Raw genomic sequence first — 22,528 nt, 5'->3', positions numbered from 1 at the left:
CATTTATCGGTTGAAACTCGTGTGAGTCGTGTTACAGACCTTGCTTAAGGAGAATCAATCATATTTCACTTGAGCCAACCATCTGCTAATGTTAAAATAAGGGTAAATAACATTTCTCAATATATTTTATTTAAATCTTATCTTATCTTATACTAAATATTATTTCTGAAATAAAAAAGTGACAACTCCGACAAGTGTCACTCTCTCATTCTATACCTTTCTTCATAAATTTTCTCTCTCATACTATAATTAGTAGGTAGATGATGTCATATTTATATTTTCTAATTTTTTAATAACTATGGGTCTGTTTGGTGGATAGAATAAACGGAAAGGATATGATAGAATAGCAGTAATCATATCATGTTGTAATATGTTGTTTGTTGCGTCAGTACGATAGGATAACACTATCATGTCCCTTATCATATCATGTCTATCATGTGTAAAAGTTATCATGAGGGGAAGCTAGGATATAAATTATCCTAACAGGATAGGATATCAATTTTTTATTTGTTTATTACCATAACCCTAAATTAATTTCAACATTTATAGTTTATATTATTTATAATAATATTAATTAATAAATATAAATTTTTTATTTTAATAAAATATTTATTTTCAAAGGAAAATTTGATACATTTTTCATTAGTTGTGTCATATCCTATCAATATCTTGTCCACCTCAAACGTATGATAGGATATGAGTCTATCATGCTCTTATCATATCTTATCATTATCCAATCATTTATCATATCATGCTCTTATCCTATTAAATAATTTCATATTTTTAAAAATAATTTATTTATTAATATTACATTTAATAATTATTAATGACATTAAAATAATTAACAAAAGTTCATTGTTACTTTTTTCAAAAATAACTACTATATTAATTTGACATTTAATATTTTTAATGACATTAGAATAATTAATAACAGTTAATTGTTACTTTTCTAAAGTTAAGATGTATGCTGACAAAGTCTTTTTTTAAATGATTATGATTATTTTTTATATTACAAAATAAATAAATAAAATTGAACGTAATATCTTAGTTCAAAATGATACCAAATATATCTCAACAAGTGATAAGAGTTAGGAGACATATAAGTTGGGGAGAGGGAGGTTCGGGACCGATCCCTGGAGGGCGCTATTTATCTTTCCGATGTACAAAAAAATGATATCAAATATGCCATAAAAAATTGATATCAAATAGTTTTAAAAGATTGATTTGAAAATTAACTCAAAAAATTTGTATTTTTGTTTTCGTATATACATCTAGAAGATTAAAATGATTTTGGTATATTGATTTAAAGCATAACAAATTAGAAAAAAAAGGGAATTATAATGTGAATTATGAAAAAAAACTTAAATAAGTGATATATGTATTATTCCATATGTGCATTGCGCGAGATCAATACTAGTAAACATCTAATATAGAATTAGAACACCCCGACACATGGATTTTTTTTTTATTAATTTATTAATTTAAAATTTAATTTGACTTAGTTTTTTAACATTTTATATTAAATATTAATTAAAGTATTACTATTTTAACTACGATTATTATTGAGCCGTTAACTAGTGCCTTCATCAGGCTTCTTGTGGTTACAAGAAGAAGACAATACCTTCATCGGTTCAATAACCGGACCAGTTTTTAAAACGGTGACTAAAAAATTAGAAATTAAAAGACTTAAAAGCATTTGGTGCCCCTGATGTTTCATGTTTGTGCAAAAGACACCCTCCATCTATTTTTGTCCATGTTTGTATACTGAAAAGTGTAGCGAGTACCCCTCCGTCAGTTTGACGTTAAAAAACTAACTGAGGGGCTGACGTGGCTTTTCCTCTTTTTTTTTTTGACATACCACGTGGATAATAATAACAACATTTTCAAAATTCAGAAATGGAAAATGAGTTTGGGGAGGATTCGAACTCAGGACTTACATGTAGCAAAACACACATTTAACCAGTTGAGCTACTTAGATAATTGATATATAATGCAAGAAAATTTATATCATCTCCTTCATAATCATCAATTTCATATACTCTTCTCCTTCCTTCTCCTTCTTCTTCATCGACCAGCCGTGCAAAATCATAACTTCAAATTGTCAAAACAAATTCTATACATAAATCTTTATATCATTGAACCCATCTCTGTTGTCATAGTAATAAAACAATGATCTAGCCCCAATTGGATTTAAACTAAAATTCTTAAAAAGAAATCCCAAAGTCATGCGAAGAAGAACCCACAAAGTGATGGAATCAACGATGAAAACGTACAGAGATAGTGAGTTTATGGCATGAATTGGAGCTTGTGGGTTACCAAATAAAGGAAATGTGGAAAAAAATTGAATCTTTGTTTCTGGGTTACCAAATTCAAGTCAAAATTAAACCCATAAACTCCACAAATTACCAGCCACCATCTCCTGCTTATCAAAAAAAAAAAAAAAACCAGCCACCATCTCCCTTCTTCCTCCCCTCCTCCTTTCCAAAAACCATAACCACCCATCTCTTCCTTCTTTCCCCACCAAAAATCCCTAACTTGATGGAATTCAAATCTGCCAAATTTGGGAATCCAAATCTGCTAAGGTAGAATTAGGGGATTTTTATATCACTCCTCAAGACCTATCGAGAGGGAGAGCCAACCACGAAAGGGATCGTGAGGGAGGGAGAGAGAACAAAGGTTCTGAGTTCGAGAGAGAGAGCTAGAATGGCGGTGCTTAATGTGTGGGAGAAGGAGAAGGAAGGAGAAGAGAATATGAAATTGATGATGATGATGGAGATGATATAAATTAAATTTTCTTCCAATATGTCTCAATTATCTATGTAGCTCAACTGGTCAAGTGTGTGAGCAACAAATGCTTTTAAGCCAAATTAAAAAGAAAAATGATTGGAAAAAATCATCATCACCATAAATGTAAAATTCAAAATGGTACATAAGTGGGCTTTTTATTAGGTTCTGGATACAACCATGTACTCTTTTGACCCAAAAAAAAAAACTATTGCCATGTGGGATTTTGATTAGAGGACCCATTTGTTTCTTCACAAAAAAAAAATATTTTAGGGTTTTTGCAGTGTCTTTTATACTCTTTTTACATATATAGGGAGTCCTTATCTACTTGTGTCTCTTTGTTCTTACATTTCGCAATCTGTTCCGAACCACACAGGCTTCAACAAAGGTACCGATTTTCCACTTCACCGCTACTTGATTCCCTTCAACGCCTTTCGGGTTTCCAATTTTGCTTCTCGATTTGTGCTGATCTTGATTTCTGGTTACCCTAAATTTGTTGATTTCGATTTGTATTTGTATTTGTCATTTCAATTCACGGGATTGTTTTCATTTTTTTTAGGGGTTGTGAAAGATGTCGTTTTTGTTTGCTAAGACCAGTTATTAGCGATCCTATCATAGGTTCTTAGTTTTGGGTTTCTTAATATTATTCTGGGTTTTTGTTATTCAGTGAAAATAATTCGGGATTGAAGTTTTCTGCTTTTTTTTTTTCGCTGAAAATTGGGGATTTTTTTATTAGTTTTGGCCTCACTAGATTGGGGAATTGTTGTGTGTAGCATTTAGGATCTGTATTGTGAGAATATTTGCGTTGTGTCTGAGGATTAGGTAAGTGAAATGATGTTTGATGTGCACAATGTCTTTTTTTCATTTTTGGTTTCCATTGGTGAGCTCAAAGTGATGCATTTTCTTTGTGTTGAGAGTGTATGTTGTAGCTTCTAATGCTGAGTGCGTATAACGCTGTTTGTCTGATGTTTGATGTGCTCGACTTCGGCATCCCGTATCTTTTCTAGAATGGATTTAGCGCTACGCGGTGTTATTCAACATGCTGAGTTCGGTGTTATTTAACTTGGGCTTGCCTCCTTGATATTATTGAGTTGAACTTACACGAGTGCAAGCTTAAGAGTTCATAAAATACATGTTTACACTGGATAGCTCTTTCTTTGTTGGGTTGTTATCATGGTTGAAATCTAGTAGTAGTAAGGCTATAATATGGGGAATGAGAAGGATCAGTTTTAAATTTGGATAACCGTGTTTCAACTTTCACTTTTCTTTTCCTCCTCCGGGTCTTCTGAATGTTTTAGCTAGGCATTTGATTGTAGCTGATTTTCTCATAAAGGAGCTTTGTCTTCCTGTTTTTAAAGAAGTTACTATGAGTTATTTGGTGGTTTCTATCTGAGTTTTAATGAGTTGAAGATGAATTGTATTGATTTTAATGAATTATATAATGGAACATGTTTATACTTTTTGGTTTCTAATGATGAAACTTTTTTTTCTCTTCATTTCTGCACAGATGAATGTGGAACGGTTGATGAAGATGGCCGGTTCTGTTCGAACCGGTGGAAAGGGTACAATGAGAAGGTATTTTTATATATCAAATTCTGCTTTTCTTCCATATCAATATTATAATTTCTAGCGATGTTAGATACTCAAGTTTGTTTGTTCTTAAAATGATCTGGTACTACTCTCAACTGTCCATGAATGTATTAGTAGCCAATATATTGACATCAATTTTATCTTTGCTTCTGGTATTATATATTTGATAAACTGTTCAGAGGATATCCAATTGACACCTTGCACTGCTTTTGATTTATTTGTAAAACTTAAGTTTAAGTTTTGTTAAATTATTACTTTGAGGTGTTATTAATCAACTGCTTTTTTGCTGTAATTGGTTTTTAGTTGAGTAAGGAACCTATACCATTTTTTCTTGTTTATTCAACTGATAATTGCATCTGATGAGTTGATTACTTCTTCATGATATTTTTTTTTAATTTTAGGAAGAAGAAGGCAGTCCACAAGACAACTACTACCGATGACAAAAGGCTCCAAAGCACCTTGAAGAGAATTGGGGTAAATGCTATCCCTGCAATTGAGGAAGTCAATATCTTCAAAGATGATGTAGTTATCCAGTTTCTAAACCCCAAAGGTATTAATATTCACTAATGATATGTGGAGTATATATTTTATTGTAATTTTCTAATTTGACTAACCGTTGAACATGGAATCTTTTACAGTACAAGCATCTATTGCTGCCAATACTTGGGTTGTTAGTGGCTCTCCTCAAACAAAGAGTAAGCTTACATATTTTTATTTATCTCTGTGACATACTTTCTTACTTATGCTATTTGCTCTAGTGGGTTACACCAATTCTTAACATGTTTTAGATAGCATTGCCAACATCTTTGAGTATTGTGAAAGCGTATGTGTTATCAATAGTTGTCTACGTCAATTTTCAAGTGTTTAATGTACATATGGAAATATGTAGACCTTTATTATAATTTGGATATCCATGACATTGTTCCCCCCCGTACAGAGTGTAGGACTAAGACTTCACAGCAAAGTCCCATTTGAATTTGAACTGAATTAATCCTTGGTTGGCATTTCACTTAACCAATTTTCTCTTTTTGCAGAGTTGCAGGATATTCTCCCTAGCATCATCCAACAATTAGGTATGTGATTTGCATCTTGTCCAAACTTCAGCCTTTTCTCTTCCTTGTGTTCTTCCTTATTTGAGATTTCCGACTTTCTTAAAAATATTACAGGGCCAGATAACTTGGAAAATCTGAAGAAGCTAGCTGAGCAATTTCAGAAGCAGGCTCCTGAAGCAGGAGCCACTGCACAAGAAGAGGATGATGATGCAGTGCCAGATCTTGTCCCGGGGGAGACTTTTGAAACAGCTGCCGAAGAGACTAAGACAGCTGCTGAGGAGACTAAGCCAGCTGCTGAGGAGACTAAGGCATAGAGAACTATGCCATCTTCATATATTTTTGTTGTCTTAAAAGATTATTCTCTTTAAAAAAATAGAATGTTTCAGGTGTTGCCCAATGCTCATTAAAATACTTTTTTAAATCTGCTCTTGATGATCTAACTTAGTTTTACTACTTGACTGCACCTGAGTTTGTCTATTGTATGTGCATCATTTTATGTCGTAGTAATCAATTTTGTCCATCTATTTTTCTCATTTGGTTTCCCTTGAAGTCTGGGAAACTCAATGTTTATGGGAATCATCAAAAGCGACCATAACATTGTCATGGTTCACATAAAGGCTCCATGGTCATGAAAGAAGGGTAATGATTTGTCATCTGAATCTTATCTGTTTGCTTTGTGGAAGGATTGCTGGCTTTTGGCATATGAGACCTCAAATAGAGATGTAACTGCAACATGCATGATATTTGTTTTTTCTTTGTCTATTTTCTTCTATATGGGGTTTCTGTTGTAAAGCTCATAAAAAGGAATTTCAGTCATTAACTTGGGTTGACACTGGAACCCGAAGACAAGAGAGTTCGGAATAATTCACCAGTAGTTTGTGTGTTAAGGACGAGGACCCAGTTTGGTTTTGCAGCCATTGCTTTCACAAAACAGCTGAAGGTGCAACCTGTTTTGATCCCTAAGCCTTAAACTAGCTTCCAAGATCATCCAAGCATTTGAAAATTTCTATTCAAAGCTGATTTGTTTGTTATCGGGTGATAATTGCAGGTAGGCTTAAAACAGATGATGAAAAATTGATATGTTGGCTTCTCTACCGAAGTATTGTATGTGGATATAAATCACCGACTAACTAGTCATATATAGTTGGTTTGATTCGTGATGTCCCAAGGATTGTTAGGTGAATGTTAGATTATAACCATAAAGTTGCATCCGGATCCCGAAATTTAAATCACCTTGTAACGAGGCTTTTATAGAAGCATTATATGTTTTTTATACATTTAAATTTGTTTGTTTCAAATATGTTTTAAATTTCCCCAATCTTTTTTTTATAGGCAAATGTTAGTTGTTAGTAAATTAGTCATCATCAGGGTTCGAACCTTTGACTTTTCACCCTTCATCTTACCCTACTCTTATGTCCCCAAGGGTTGGTTAATAATGTTAGTAAATCACCTTGTTAGTAATGTTAGTAAATTTCTCCAACTATATTATCGGTAGAATTTAATCCTTTGTGTTAAAGTCGTATTTGTCCTTGAAACTTTTAAATTTCTTGATTTTAGTCCTCGTCGGGAGGTGAAGAGCCTAGATGTCAAGTGAAGTTTTATGTGGAAAGGTACATATCATTCAATGTGATTATGTGGTAGACACGTGATTCATTAAAAATTAAATTACACAAAGATAATTATTAATTAAAAAAAATTATTAAAAAATCATAATCTTAAATCCTTCGAACCTCCATCAACCAACAGACCTGTGACCTTCTTAGTCGTGGCTAAGATCAGGTGAACAAGACCTTAATCTCGTAGCCTGCTGTAACTTCTCATCCCTCTTCTTCATATTATGACAAAGATCGCAATGTTACCCTAAAAAGCTAGTGTTGCAATTGAGATGGAGGGTCTATGGTTACTGAGGCTAAGCTTATCATAACAGAACCAATTGGTAGATAGCTTGCTGAGAAGAGAGATCTAACGCCATACTCACTACCTTTTTATCCTTATATCAAGGGTACAAACCGTTGGAATGTTGTAAATTTTTAGATAGAAATGTCTTTTTATAAAATAAAATTATTATCTATCTCATTCTTTCTCTTTTTCATCTTTTTTTTTTATCATACCAACAACCTATTAAATCTATACTATTTCTCACATCTTTCTCATTTACTCATCTTTTCTCTTGTCTCTTTGTCTCTTATCTCTTTCTCTCATAAACCAAACAAAGCATGAAGCTTCATCTAATGAACATCCTTCAGATTTTTTTTTTTTGAAGATTCCGATTAAATTGTATTATCTCTTCCTGTGTAGAACCCAGGTTGGCTTGGTTTGGGGGGTGACTTTTCACTCTTTAACATTAAAATCACAGATGACATGTTACTTAGGCCTCTTTTCTAGTTGTTGTTGTACACACAAAATTATGTGGCTGATCACATGAGCATAATTGAGAGGTTGTTGACATTCTACCTATTAAAGATGATATTCTGATGAGCAGCTTTTTAGTATTTCTGTTTCTCTTCGTACCCCTTTGTTTGCTAACATTGTCAATTATTTGGTTGCATCTGTTGTTCCTCCACTTGCATCTAGAGCTCAAATTGATAAACTTAAGAGTGATGTTAAGTATTATTTTTGGGATGACTCCTATTTGTGGAAATTTTATACTGACCAGAGGTATTAGATGCATCCCAAATCATGAGATCGAGTTAGTCCTTCAATTTTGCCACAAACTATAAGAAATCATTAAAAATGCTTACCATGTACCGATGAATGACTCGATCTCATGATCTGAAGTTTGGCTGGCTCAATCTCATGATCTGGGATGCATCTTCTAATCACCTGGTCAGTACAAAATTTCCACAAATAGAGGTCATCCCAAAACTAATACTTAGCATCACTCTTCAGTTAATCAATTTGAGCTCTAGATGCAAATGGAGGAACAACTGATACAACCAAATCATGGACAATGTTAGCAAACCAAGGGGTAGGAAGAGAAATAGAAATAATAAAAAGCTGCTCATCAGGAAAATCATCTCTAATAGGTAGAATGCCAGCAACCCTCTCAAATCTGCTCCAGTGATCAGCCACATAATTTTGTGCTCTACTCCTATCTCGAATCTCCAAATCAAACTCTTGGAGCAAGAGCATCCATCTAATTAATCTTAGCTTGGACTCAGATTTCTTCAATAAGAACTTTAAAGCTACATGGTCAGTGTAAACAACAATTCTAGAACCAAGCAAATAAGATCTAAATTTATCTAAAGTAAATACAATAGCTAAAATCTCTTTATCACTGGTGGTGTAATTTTCTTGTGAAACATCTAAAGTCCTAGAAGCATAATAAATTACCCTAAGCAGCTTGTCAACTTTATAAGCAAGGACAACCCCTAATGCATTATTTGAAGCATCACACATTAGCTCAAAAGGGGCTATCCAATCAGGTGTTTGAATAATAGGAGTGGTGGTCAAGGCTTTCTTGAGTCAATCAAACGCCTCTTTGCATCTCTCATCAAAATCAAATGCCACTTCCTTTTGCAGCAAATTAGATAGTGGATGGAAGGGCTTTCTTGCTAAAATCCCGAATGAACCTGCGATAGAAACCTGCAAGACCAAGAAAAGAACACACGTCTCGCACGCAAGAGAGGTAAGGTAAATGTGAAATAACATCTATCTTGGTAGGATCTACTTCTACACCCTTATTACAAATCACATGACCTAAAACTATGCCCTACTCTACCATGAAATAACACTTCTCATAATTCAGAACATGATTAGTTTCAATACATCTATGCAAAACTTTATCCATATTATCCAAACATGCATCAAATGAAGATCCATATAAATCATCCATAAATACCTCGAGAGTGCGATATACTTCCTTAGGGATTCAGTCCATGAAATTAGCCTTCAATGGACGGAAGAGCAAAAGCAGTGAAAGTAATAGAGTAAATAGGAAATAGAAGAGCAAACCCTAGCAGAACCCAATAATAACTAAAATATGAAATTATATTGCATAGCAAAAGGTATCCCAAGTTGTTTTGGGTTTTTAGCATAAATCCTTATATAGAGCTGAAATCATATCCTAAATAAAAATCAAATCCTAAAGATAAAATCCAAAAATAACAAACCAAAATAAAACAGAATCTTGAAGATATAATATCTCAAAATTAAAATCCTAAAATATAATCTAAAATACAATCTTCACTTCAGCACAAATAAAATATTTATTCTCATGCCCAAAATGCCCTTGATACTAAATATGACATGAAAATAATAATAAACTTAATTAGACAAAATAATAAAAACTCATGTCAAACAAAGTTAATTAAGCACAAAGAATCATCAATAATGAAAAATTAAGGTTATGAATAGTGAGTAACATATTATTGCTCATCAATGAACTCATCCCTCTCAATTTTTTTTTTATGAATAATAAAGCTTGAAGGTAGCTAGAATACAGTCTAAAAATATATACGTAAGCAGCTTAATTACTTCAAGTGTTTAATCATTTCGAGGAAAATAAAATTTGAGCAAGACCTAGATGTATTATAGGGTGAAAATTTATTTAAAGCACAATTGAAATATTTTGGTGTGGCCAAAAGATAATGGGTATTTGTAGAATTTACTATTGTTTGTATTTCCGAGTAAAGTATATTTATCCTCTCAAGATTTATGTGAATAACCCTTAACTCAGATCTCATTTCAAAAAAAAAAAAAACCCTTAACTCAGATCAAGTTATAATATACTCACCCCGTTTCAAAATAATTATCTATTTAGAGAAAAAAAATTTATAATGACAATAAACTTGACTAAACACTTGCATAACTATGTATGCTATAAGATATATTGAAATGAACTCTACCACATACACCTCGTGACCTCGTGTGTTTACATCCCAATTTGGACACACTTCTGTTCATTCTTTTAGGAAAAAGTACTTCATTAATTAGGAGATATATTTTTAAAAAATTAGTATTGATAATGTAATTTTTAGAAATACGTAGAAAGTAGTACCATTCAGAAAAGTTAAAAAATAATAACTAAAAAGGTTAAAACAAGATAAGATGTAACTTGCTTTTAAAATGATATCAAACTCAATAAAGGACCTTGGACCAAAGAAAAAAATCAATGACCTAACAGAAGTATAAAAATTAGATTCTTACAAATAATTCCGTCTAAAACTAAGCAAGAAGTACAGTTCAATTTCCATTCTCATAATTTTCTAGCGCCAAAGTGTTAAACAAATGTCAATAAAAATCTTTAGCTTCTTTTTCCACCTAAACTACTGAGTATGTCCTTAAAAGGCAGAGTGAAATGTGAGCTCAGAGAGTTCTAATAATATGGCTGTCCAGTATAAAACACCCACTATAACAATATTGTTATGTCTGCATCAATCACTGAGAAATTTACGCTTTTTAGACGTGTTCATGAAAGGTCTAATGACCCATTCTGTTTGAGCTTCAGCTTGATCCACTGTTCCTAACTTTATCTGCCAACAATTTCAAAAAGTAAATAAATGAGGATCTAATCAGAGTTGTTTAACAGTCAAGAGTTGTGATACAAGGAATATATTCGGTCTGAGTTTATATTGATAAAGATGAGAACAGAGGAGACATATCATAAATCCATGCAAAATTCAATCACTAAATATGGCTTCTTAAGCAAAATCTTAAAATCCTACTTGCAACAATATCCTCAAGTAAAAGGATATTGTTGAGCTTTTCTTAATTTTAGAAGCATGTGGTTATTTCCTTCCAAATGCAAGCTCATTTTTCTTAATAACATCATAATAACAAAACAATCAACAGTTAGCTTAATTGTAACACAAACCTGATATAATCGCAACTCGAACCGTGGACCAATTTCCTTCAATTCTATAGATTTAGGACCCCCGGGCTTTTCATATATATGATGCCTGTATGTAACAAAAATAAAATTTCAAATGAGAAGCCTAACCAGAGAAATTTAATAGAACTCAACAAATAATGGTAAAGAATACCAAATGCACAATACCGAATACATTTAACCAACCTGAACGAGATATAGTCGGACTGGTTGGCCAAAGTGACAATACGTTTAGTGTCTGGTTTTGGCACCGGAAACAGGTGCTTTAGAATGTTGGCAGTCCTTTCACCTAACTGTTTTAAGTCAAATGGGAATTACAAAATAAGACAAGCAGTCAGCAAACAAGTGCTGTGATAGAGTTTGCATAGGCATATTTTCTTAAAGACCGTCAGATAATATGGACAAAAAAATTATTAACAGATTCTGATCTCATACTACTATCATGAAAGATTCTTGGTGGACTCTCAACATTTTTTCCTACGAAACATGATGTACTGTCAGATTTAACTTTTATTGATAAAAAACCACAAGGAGGAGTGATAGCAACACTCACTTTAACACTCTTTTCAACTCTCCGTCATCGTGAGTTTCACTAAATCGGAAGTGGGACCCATTTAAGTGGGGACCCCACACGAATTTCAACAAATCAATGAGAGTTGAAAAGAGTGTTAAAGTTAGTGTTGCTAGCATTTTTCTAACCACTAGTAGCCTAGTGAGAGAGCAGCTTTTATTTTCCAAATTGACCTAATGTCAGAATATCAGTTATGCCATTTCTTATTTCAAAGACCCATGTTAATGACACATAGTGCTCATGAGGTTGACAGCCTCCTCTCAGCTCAGATCTGTGCTAAAATCCCACTCACATTCTGAGCATTATAGCAACAACAATGATTTATCTCACTAGATGAAATTAGCTACAAGGATCAAACAGTAACAGTGAGTTCTCTGAAAAATCAAGTCTTAAGAGAGGTAATTTATATCGAAGTCCTGCTCTCAACATTTTGAGCATTACAACTATAGCATTGCATTTTCTCACTAGGTGAAATTAGCCACAAGGATCAAACAACAACCAAGTCTTAAAAGAGGTAATTTATATCAAAGTTGGTTTTCATGGTTTTGTTTAGAATTCTCCTTGATCTCTACTTCTATCTATTCAACCTTTTTACTGGGTCTTCTACAAGTCTTGTTATCGCTTGGCCAAACCATTGTAGGTCCAATTGTGACATCTTTTCCTCCACAGATGCTACTTCTACTTTCTTTCTATATGATTCGAACCTGTTTAACTTTCCAAACTGCAACTGGTTTGCATGCTTGATTGGTTTGGAACCAGTTCTCCCATCCTATAATCAGTTCAGATCCTTATCGTTTCAAGAGCCAGACCAGACCAGCCAAGAGACTGGTTCCTGGTTAAACCACTCCCATTTAAATTTTTTCAACATTTTAGCCATTTTCTAATCACATCAAGAATTCAAGATACAACCTATATCAATTAATTTTCATCTATGTAAATTTGTTCTTAAATACTAAAAAAAAAAACATTTTGAACCACAACCTACCCATTATTGAATAAGATGTGAACCAATTATACTGAAAGACCAAAGTTATCAGAAGGTCTAGTGATGAAAGGAAAAGACCATTACCAACGAATTTTAGTATGTATTAAGATAGTAAAGCTCATGTTGAATTATGAATACCTTAGTTGAGAAATTTTCAAGTATCACATGTGGATAAGCCTCAGGCATGGTTCCCATGGCTTTCCTGTCTTTAATTTCATGCCTTGTAACCTACAAGGAACTACAGATTAGCATACAACCCCCTAAAATCCATATAAGGAGCACTGCAAGACTGACACTTACCACATTGAGTAATCCGAAATATGCAGTTGGACCAAATGGTAGATGGCAAACAATTAAACCATCTGGCACACCACGATGTTCATGAACCAGGATAACATCAGTATAGTCGTGAGATCGGCAAGTTTCTATTATATCTGAGATAACCTGTAAAAAAAGGAGAACATACATGAATACAAATAGTTGAGCAAAGAAAAGAACATGAAGTATTAGAATTAATACAACTATAGTTGTTTGGTCCAAGGTGTCTAGATCTAGAATATAAATATGATTACTTGAGCTATACTTAGTACTTTGACCAATCAACAATGTGTAGGACAATTAAGGAATATAGTTCGGCCAGATGGAACAAACACACCCTTAGTATTCAAGATTACAAATTACTAAAGTTAGGACCACACTAGAAATACATTACTATCAAACATATATAAGGAAGAGATATTTTAAACAATTTGAACAGCACCATATAAGACAGGATTGAGTTGCAGATAAAAACATCAATAATTCAGGGAAACTTTTTTCCTGTTCATAGAAACTCTAAAAAAGTCGATATGATATTATATTGTACAAAAGTATCTTAATAAGTGCAACTACTTCGAAGTTAAGGAAAACACTTGTTCCACACAGATTACATACAAGTAAATTTCAGAAATTTTATGTTCGAAGAAGAAAAACAAAGAATGTAAATAACCAGGGTTTCCATGTTGAACAATATATTAGAAAAATTCTTACAGGAGATAGAAACTAGAATAATGGAACATCGTGGTCTAGGTGCTATTAATGCAACATCTTCAATATTGGCTGTTGACCGTATTTGTATCAACTTCTTTAAGAAGGAAAAGACGTGTGTATATCATTACCCCAAGCATATTCAGTACCTCACGTAGTTCTGTACTCTGATGCAGAATGTACTATGTACAGGCATAGTTTGGAAACAGGACCATATTTTTCTAAGTTGTCGGGAGCCTACTTTGAAATTCTTAGAGTTGTGGTCTTGTGGATACTAGGATTGTTATTTCACTATGGTGTGTTTTCACATACTGCGTCAAAGGTTTTGGCAGAAACAAGGACATGGAAAATTAGTCGCAATGTTCATTTTATGAGTAGGCACTTTGGACATGCCTACATCCACTGGGATTATTTGAGCAGCACGTCAGTAAGATGAAGGGGCCTTACATAATGCATGTGCTATAATATAGCATTGTCACTTTGGTGCTCTGCTCATAGTTGTTTCAAGAGATCTTCCATAATTAACATGCAGAGAAATTAGATAGATTTTAGTTTTAGGATGGTATCCTATTCTCTTGTGAACTACGATTTATGATATTATCTCTAATTAAAACATCTTTTCTCATCTAAGAAATAAAAATGAATAAACCATCAAATAATCAAATTTTCATGTTACAAACAAATACTGAAGATGAGACAATGGATGGCAAACCAGGAAGTACTAACCTGACCACCACGATTCATTCTATTAGCATTGGGAAAGACAAATTTCAGTTCCTAAACAAATAATTGAAGATCACGAAAAACAATAAGTTGTCAGTGAAGCACAAAATAACAAAACCAAAGTATAACTTAAATACAATATTTCAAACCATCACCAAGTCCAAGATAGTGAAAGAAATCAAACCTTCACAAACTGTTGAAGAGGAGCACTTGGATCCCTGGATGTGGTCAGCAAAATTTTAGGATCTTTCTCCGCAGCATTTGCATACTCATCATCAATGTGTGTTCTTGGGACTGAATTCATCAGAGCACCAAGTGTAAAAAATCACAAGCTCACAAACCACAACAAAACCCATATTGAAAGATACAATTAAGTGAGAGAAAATACAAAGTACATTAGTCACAAGGTTCAGAAAAGATAAAGATGTATAATCAAAATCAAAACTTCGAAGCCCTCTGGCATACCAAATCTATGTTAAGTTAAAAGTAAATAGACTTAAATTTCAAAAAAAGTGGTAGGTTTTCTATTTACCCCCATACAATTTAATGGAAGTAATTTTGTTTAATACCAAAACCTTATTCTGCATATAGCTCCACCCCCCCCCCCCCCCCAAAAAAAAGAAGTATGAGGCCTCTATCAATTAGATAATTGTGCAACATCTTTGGACATAGACAACTAATGGATTCAGTTTGCATAGTAAATAACTCTCTTGAATGAAATACCACCATTCTAAAACAAAAGCTCAAGACCAAGCAGAAATTGAAAAACCGAAAAAGCAACCACACACATTAAAATTCTTAAAACCCTAAAATCATAGTCAAGTTCACACAATCAGCAGCACAAACAGACTTCACAAAATTGACTAAAAAACAGGAAAGGATTTAACATGATACCAGCTGTGTTCTCATCCTCGAGATCGATTTCGCGACGAAGCGCAGCCTCCTCGTTTCTAAGCTCAGTAGGAATGGCCTTCCCTTCTGCCAAAACACAAAAGACAAACAGTAAACAACAATGATTTTTTTCAAAAAATAAGCAAAACCCATTATCAAATACGTTGAAACAAGATGAAGGAAGAGGAAAAGGAGGAACCTTGAAGCGCTTCTCTGATCTTCCGCTTCTTCTCGTAGAGCAAGCGCTCTTTGCCTTCCAAACTCTTTCTGTATAGATACTCTCTCCTCAAACGGATGTTTCTACGAAGCATCTTGACGGAGACTGATAACAAGACAGAGCACGGTGGCGCGGCGGCGGTGGTGGTGGATTGCCGGCGGCGTGTGTGCGAGGGGTGTTGATAGATAGAAAGATGAAGAGTGGCAGTGGGAACTGGGAAGGGGGATAGAAGAGAAAACTGAGACACTTAAACGCACCACGCCCTGCGTTTCAAGGTTTATCGACTAAACCCTGAAGTAGTTTTCTACTTTTCTTTTCACTTTTTCTTTTTTGGGTGAAATATGTTATTTCACTTGATTTATAGACTCGAATATAAAATAGTTATTGAAAAACAAATTCCTCTTTTATTGTCTTTAAAAAAGTCTGTACGCACTGTGGGTTCGATTCCTTGGACGGTGCGTATGGAGAAGCATTTGTTGTGAGAGATTTACTCACTTAGCGTGATCTCAGAAACATAGGAGATTAGTCCTATGACTGTAGGCGGTAAGAATACCTTGGAAAACAAAAAAAAAAAAAAATTTAATGGTTCATCTGATGTCATAAAGCTTAGATGAATTTTATTTGTACATTTTACCCAATAAGCGGTACACTTAAGTGGTATGTGTGGAATTTTTATTGATTATTCAAAATTTTCTACTATTAAATTTAGTCATTCTCTTTTTTTTCTTTAGTCTTCCCTTTCCTCAATAACCTGGGTGGCTCGCGAGAAACAATGGTGGAAAGAAAGAAAGGGGGGTAGGTGGGAGGAGAAGAGGGAAGATTGAAGAGGGAGAGGAGGGAAAGGGGAGAATGACTAAATTCGATGAAAGAAAATTTTGAGGGACCAAAACTTATTGATGAAAAGTCCACGTTATGCACTTACATGGACTGCTTATTGGATAAAAAAGTTTTAGAAAATATTTTTTGGTACATCGGAAAGATAAATTACACTCTCATGGGATTGATCCCTGTACCTCCCCCATCCAACCCACATGTCTCATCGCTCTTACCACTTGAGCTATCATTCGGGGACAAAAGTTAAAAAAAAATTTGCCTAAGCTTTATGACGTAAACAAGAACATCTTAAAACAAAAATACTTTTTCACGAAAAAAAAATGAATTTTTTCAGAGACCATTTTACATTCAGGTCAGAGACTAAAAATATTTAACTTTTTTTTACCTTTATGGTTTGGTCCGATTTTTTGTTTGTTTTTGGCTTCTCTTCTCCTTAAAAGGAGAAGCTGAGCCAAACACAATTTATGAAACTTTTTTATAAAATAAATAATTTATTGAAGAAAAATATATAAGTAGGTTCTTAGAAAAAAAGGTATCAAGAGAAATATTTTTATAAAAAGTATCTTATTTTCTTACCATGCCACAAGAATGATTGTGAAAAAATGGTTTGCGAGTAAAATAGTGATTATGAGAGAATAGAGAAAATGATTGAGAAAGATAGTTATTCAAAGATTAAAGGACTTAAGGTTGTGACGTTAATTGATCCTGATTCCCGCAATTATATTTTAGCCAATGAATGTCTGTGATTGCCTATTCTACTTTTCAAGTTATTAGTCAATTTATCGTGCAAATTGAAAAGTCTTCCATATTCTCACTATCTATTTGGTGATATAGAAGTGTTAGAACTAATATAATTGAAAATGTAGAAAACCTATTTGGTCGTACATGTTTCTCATATTCGATTATTCCTCATATCCGTTAATTAAAGTCATGTAATGCTAATCAACTAATAAGATATCACGAGTGACCACTTGGAAATATAGAGAAAAGAAGGGAGATAGTCCAATCAAAATAGGGAATGATTTACTAGAATAAAATTGTCGTTCACAATACCAATTACATCAGAAGTCGGAACTTAAAGAAAGATGTTTAGCAGCTCATCAAAAACATAAAAAACACAATCCTAATAACCGCAACGACTAACATGAGTAACATCCTAAACAAAGGGATGGAGATAAATCAATCACAAAGCCTCCAAGTAGTCTCTTCTGGCTCCTCAAGCCCTCATAAGTATTATCTAAAACTCTACTCTTAAACCTGCACAAAAACTGTATATTAACTAGCCTCCTCGACCTAAAGGTTCCTGAGAGCAACATCACTCAGCATGGTCATATGCTTAACAGGGACTAACATCCAGCTCGACCGTGCTCTTTTCCTTTTTGAACTTTTTCTTTCTTTATCCATATGTTCCTTCTCCTTCTCCTTTTCACTTAATTAACCTCTTACCTGTCTATTGCCTATTTAAGATAAAAACATGAATTCTGTCAAAATAATGCAACAAACAGACACGTTTTTTTTATTCCTCTCTAATATCTCTATCAATTGCCGAAATGGATATAATGCTTCCAAAATCAATCTCTTCAAAATAAAACTTATTTTACTTTATGTGATTCCAAATTGATATTTTACCACCTTCCATTCTAATAAATTACATACACCAGAATGGCAGAGTAACACATCCAAAATAAGATAACATACAAGCATGTACACCGAAATATTATAAATGAATGGAGCACAAAACAAAATCACTGCCACAATATTGCTCATAGAGAATGGCTTGTTTCAAAAGTAACTTGATTGAGCTTGCAAGAGCTCCAGCTCTGCTAATACTTTTGCAACTGTTGACTTCAATCTAGAATCATTGCTCTTCTTGGCCAAATCAATAAGAACCATCTGAGCAGATTCTCCATATTTCACTCTATGTTCTTCAACCCTGAATATTCTCTCCAGCATCCACAGTGCTTTTTCTTGAACCTTTGCATCCCCAACTTCTAGACTTTTTATAATAGCCTGCACACCTGAAAAATTGGCAATGGAATTGACACCACCTTCCCAGATTTCATCTTGCAGAAGAGTTGAAAGGGCACTCAGAGCAGCTTCAACTGCTTCTCTCTCCTTATCTTCCAGTATTTGGATGAGTGGAGAAACAGCACCTGCCTTGACTAAACAAAATGTTCTATTGACAAAGCAATAGCCATCATGAACTTCACAATATGCATTCACTGAGGGGGAAACACATATCCATCTCGACTTTCGAGATTTCCTTAGAGACAGAGAATTCTGTGATAGTTGTGCTAGAGATTTTGCAGCCCTTGATTTCGTGATTGGTGAACCGCTTGAGAGTAATTTTACAAGCAAAGGAATCACCCCGAGTTCGGCTGAAAGAAGTTGTAGTTTCTTATCAAAGGAACTTGTGAAGCGGAGTAAAACACCTGCAACACTCTCAGTTAAACTAGTTGTTGTGGGAGAATTACTTCCAGCGTTAGAATACGCGATGGATATCAAAATAGGTAGCAAATTTTCCCTCTTCAGTATATCTGTCACTTTTCTATCACTAGCAGGAAGGTTATTGAGTATGCCAACAGCAGAAGCTTTTTCACTCTCGGATGTCGATGACGAGACAATATTAACAATGTTGAAAAGATGAGTTTCATCGAGATATTCGGTCAATTCATCGGTTAGATCTTTAGAGAGTGTGTACAGCAACTGCAAGACCTTGCTCCGGATTTGGGTGTTATTTTCCTTCAGAAAGGGTAAGAGTAACTGAAGTGCACCTTTTTCCTTCATTTTTCTTCTCAATTTGGATGCACCGGGATGTGAAGCCATGCTATTTAGAGCTTCTAGTAGATGGCCTTGAATTACCGGGCTCGAAAGATTCAAAAGTGAAAACATCTGTTGAGCCACGTCTTCATTAACAAGGATGGATTCTGATTGAGCAATCCTTGCAAGAATAGCTGATACAGGCTCCCTCAGAGTCATGAGCACAGATGTCACACAGAAAAGAAGTTGTAGCAGAGATCCCGTGATTCCAGATCTGATCAACCGTTGCACATTTTCTGTCAAGCTCGACAGATTTTGTAGTGCATTTAGAGCTGATAACTTGGACTCAAGTTTCCCAGTACTAAACATTTTGACAAGGGGCTCAATCGCCCCATCTTCTCCAAGGGCAAGTTTGCTGTGGTCAGTGAGCTCCAATCGCGAAAGTGCTGTCGCCATTAGGATCTTGTTCATGTCAGACCCTGAAATAACATAATTTGAAATTTTCAGGTAAAAGGGATGTAATTTTTTTTGACTCAGTTCTGATCATTGTCAGAATTAGAAACGATGCATATAACTAGTAACAAATCAAAGACGAAGACTGTCAACACATCTACATATTGAGTTAAAATATATTTTTCGTCCCCACACAACACTCTTCTTCAATTCACACCCATTACAAAAAGTGTCCACTCAGGTCCTTAAACGCACAATCTGATAGGTAACCCCCTTAGTATAATTGTTAGTGTCTATTAGTAATACATAACTGTTAGCATACTGTTAGTTAAGGTGTTAGTTATTTTGTTGGTTGGGCAGAGATCGTTTGAGGAAAGATGACATGTTGCCTATAAATGGAAAGAGAGGTTGAGAAGGAGGGGTGTCTAGTCATTTGATAGTGTTGCCACCTTTTGGCATAAGAAGGATTGCAGACCATTGAAGTTCTGCTATATTTGTACAGTAATCAAGTGAGTATGTCCTATCACGATTATTATCTCCTTAATAAACAAATAATGATTTTAATCTATCATTAGCCAACTATGTCAGAAGCTCAGAGATATACTCAATATTTACATGCTCCCATTAATGTCAAAAAGTTCATTAGATACTTCACAGCTTCTGTGAAAACTGAAAACCAAAGGCTAACTTTGCTGTTTCTATTCTATTTTCTACAAACTCAACCAATTTATATCTTCTTCCACTTACGTTTATATAAATATAATGGATTCAATGATCTATACTGCTGAAATTGCTTGTGCTATTGTGAACCTATGGTTCGGATAAACAATAGAGAAGGAAAGAGATGTATCAGTTAAGGAAAGTCCTGTATTACCTTCCTTCAAATACTGCACTAGTGGCGCAAAGTAGCCAGCCTCAGCCATATGAAGAGCGTTTTGAGTATTACTAGACAACATATCCAACAACTTTGCAGCGTCATGTGAAGCAACATGGTCATCCCCAGTAAGGATGGCAACTAACATAACAATGCACCCTTGAATTCTTCCAATCCGTCTTCGAACTGCTGGAAGGTCAGAGAGGTCCAGCAACAGCCCCACAGCTTCCATCCTCTCTTCTGAATCTCTGGTCAGAGACTTCACCAATGCTGACAAAAACTCAATATCTGCCATCTTTTCCTGCAGTGCAGCACTTCATAAAGTAAGATAAAAAAACTAAAGGTGCAATGATTTTAGATCAACATATACAAAAAAAACATCACCAATTTTCAGGATTTTACCTTTTGTGCGTCATTTCCAAAAGCAATACTTCTTAGCAATCGAATGATGGCAAGCCTGTTGTGTGCTTTACATGAACCTAGACGTTTGAAAAGAATGGCAATAGTTGCTTTCTCGTTAATCAAACCTCCATCCAGCTTTTCACTCCTCAAGAACTCCTTCAGTCTTGAAAATGCAACTGCAAATTCTTCATCATTACCATTCTTAAGTTGCAAAACAACATCATGAATAGAAACATTAACTATTTCCTCTTCTATTTCCCAATTCCCCTTCAAGTCAATGCTGAAAAGCTCTGATTTCGGACTTGAAGTTATGCTCGAATTGCCATAAAATCTTGCATTCATCAACTGTCTTTGCAACATACCAATCTTTTCTCTAAAATCCATTGACACTTCATGGCTGGCTACAAGTAGAAGCCCCAGCGACCGACCAATATCGTGTGTTATATCCTCAATTTGCTTGACGGGCTGTCTCAAATTGGAACTTTTTGTTAAATCTTTAGCCCGCCTTAGCTCATTCTCAAGATATTCCAACGATTTTCGAATCGATGGCTTGTCCAAGACTGTGCTTTTGCCCCTCAAGTCATCCAAAATTGGTGGGAATTTCTCAACAAACATGGCAAATTCAGCAAAAACATCAACCTCAATTTCAGAGTTCTTAGCAGAAGAAGCAACCTCATCAGCCAAAACTATTAGCTCAGACAGCAATTCAGAAAACTCCCTCTTTTCCACTTTTTCCATCTTGTATAACAAAACTTTATTGTGCACAAAAAAAGAAGAAGAATCAGCAATCAGTTAAAAAGGAAAGGAACCTAAACCAAAAAGGCTAACATGAAATTAACACAGAAATAAATAAGTAGAAAACCATACAAATAAATAGCCTATACTATAGAGAAGAAAAATCAAACAGAGAAAATTATTAAATCACAGAAAAAAGGAAATTATGAGGTTGAAATTGAATTGAACCTGCTGAGAAAATGCAAGGATGACTTGAGGAAATAGTATAGTGCCAAAGAAATTGACTTTTTTTTCCACCTTAGAGTTAGACCCTCATTTTGAAAAGTTGAGAACTTTTGAGATACCAAATTCCAAATAACAAAAGAATAACACTACCCAGATTCTTGTTCCTCTTATTGGCTTGAACCAGAAGGAAAAAACATGGGGTTGAATTCTTGTGAGATTTGGAATATAGTAACTAGAAGATGTCAAGAGTGTCAGTGTCAGACGGCTATGACCCATTAAATTTACAATGGTGGGGTGTGGTTTCTTTGCTTTATTCGTCATGCTCCCCTTGTGTGGCTTCAAGCAAGTGAGTGAAATGAATGATGGGAGACGAAGTCAAAGCCTGCAGAACAAGCAGCTCACACACAGTGTCTCTCTGTGATGTTTCTATTTGTTTTTACTTTCGTTTCCTGTTGTCACCTTTGAATTCATATACTCTTTCAACTCGGTATATATTAAAAAAAATTAAAAACTAGCTAACATGAGTTAATAATTGAATAGTAATGTTTACTAAACAAACCAATTTCACCTCCACCT

The 22,528-nt window shown here is 34.4% G+C and overlaps 3 protein-coding genes across 3 annotated transcripts; 1 reads left to right on the top strand and 2 right to left on the bottom strand.

Moving 5' to 3' along the window:
• Positions 1 to 3,049: 3,049 nt before the first annotated feature.
• On the top strand, positions 3,050 to 5,946 carry LOC130749188 (basic transcription factor 3-like). The gene is made up of 6 exons (XM_057602504.1): positions 3,050 to 3,172; positions 4,292 to 4,359; positions 4,776 to 4,924; positions 5,013 to 5,069; positions 5,409 to 5,447; positions 5,541 to 5,946. Exons 2-6 carry the CDS (start codon positions 4,292 to 4,294, stop codon positions 5,738 to 5,740), a joined length of 513 nt encoding a protein of 170 aa, XP_057458487.1. The 5' UTR covers positions 3,050 to 3,172; the 3' UTR covers positions 5,741 to 5,946.
• Positions 5,947 to 10,494: 4,548 nt separating this feature from the next.
• Positions 10,495 to 15,996, bottom strand: LOC130748982 (uncharacterized). Its single transcript, XM_057602233.1, has 9 exons — positions 15,652 to 15,996; positions 15,456 to 15,539; positions 14,746 to 14,855; positions 14,565 to 14,615; positions 13,113 to 13,256; positions 12,951 to 13,040; positions 11,443 to 11,549; positions 11,242 to 11,326; positions 10,495 to 10,900 (listed from the first exon to the last, which is right to left on the bottom strand). Exons 1-9 carry the CDS (start codon positions 15,761 to 15,763, stop codon positions 10,802 to 10,804), a joined length of 882 nt encoding a protein of 293 aa, XP_057458216.1. The 5' UTR covers positions 15,764 to 15,996; the 3' UTR covers positions 10,495 to 10,801.
• A 2,086-nt stretch (positions 15,997 to 18,082) lies between these two features.
• LOC130748496 (U-box domain-containing protein 44-like) lies at positions 18,083 to 22,367 on the bottom strand. Its single transcript, XM_057601725.1, has 4 exons — positions 21,956 to 22,367; positions 20,993 to 21,744; positions 20,591 to 20,891; positions 18,083 to 19,742 (listed from the first exon to the last, which is right to left on the bottom strand). Exons 2-4 carry the CDS (start codon positions 21,728 to 21,730, stop codon positions 18,286 to 18,288), a joined length of 2,496 nt encoding a protein of 831 aa, XP_057457708.1. The 5' UTR covers positions 21,731 to 21,744; positions 21,956 to 22,367; the 3' UTR covers positions 18,083 to 18,285.
• Between the last annotated feature and the right edge of the window lie 161 nt (positions 22,368 to 22,528).

Source organism: Lotus japonicus, chromosome 3, assembly GCF_012489685.1.
Source record: "Lotus japonicus ecotype B-129 chromosome 3, LjGifu_v1.2".
NCBI classification, from domain to species: Eukaryota; Viridiplantae; Streptophyta; class Magnoliopsida; order Fabales; family Fabaceae; genus Lotus; species Lotus japonicus.
The sequence above is the reverse complement of the archived record's forward strand: the minus strand, read 5'-3'. Positions and strand labels throughout refer to the sequence as shown.

What these genes read in the sequence shown, in the direction of transcription:
- LOC130748982 (XM_057602233.1), bottom strand. Translation starts at nt 15,763, where the DNA reads ATGCTTCGTAGAAACATCCGTTTGAGGAGAGAGTATCTATACAGAAAG. An exon ending in ATTTCGGATTACTCAATGTG is followed by an intron (nt 13,041 to 13,112) that starts GTAAGTGTCAGT and finishes AGTTCCTTGTAG; the next exon opens with GTTACAAGGCATGAAATTAA. An exon ending in TCCGACTATATCTCGTTCAG is followed by an intron (nt 11,327 to 11,442) that starts GTTGGTTAAATG and finishes TGTTACATACAG; the next exon opens with GCATCATATATATGAAAAGC.
- LOC130749188 (XM_057602504.1), top strand. Translation starts at nt 4,292, where the DNA reads ATGAATGTGGAACGGTTGATGAAGATGGCCGGTTCTGTTCGAACCGGT. An exon ending in CCAGTTTCTAAACCCCAAAG is followed by an intron (nt 4,925 to 5,012) that starts GTATTAATATTC and finishes AATCTTTTACAG; the next exon opens with TACAAGCATCTATTGCTGCC. An exon ending in TAGCATCATCCAACAATTAG is followed by an intron (nt 5,448 to 5,540) that starts GTATGTGATTTG and finishes AAAATATTACAG; the next exon opens with GGCCAGATAACTTGGAAAAT.
- LOC130748496 (XM_057601725.1), bottom strand. Translation starts at nt 21,730, where the DNA reads ATGGAAAAAGTGGAAAAGAGGGAGTTTTCTGAATTGCTGTCTGAGCTA. An exon ending in TTGGAAATGACGCACAAAAG is followed by an intron (nt 20,892 to 20,992) that starts GTAAAATCCTGA and finishes GCTGCACTGCAG; the next exon opens with GAAAAGATGGCAGATATTGA. An exon ending in AGTGCAGTATTTGAAGGAAG is followed by an intron (nt 19,743 to 20,590) that starts GTAATACAGGAC and finishes ATGTTATTTCAG; the next exon opens with GGTCTGACATGAACAAGATC.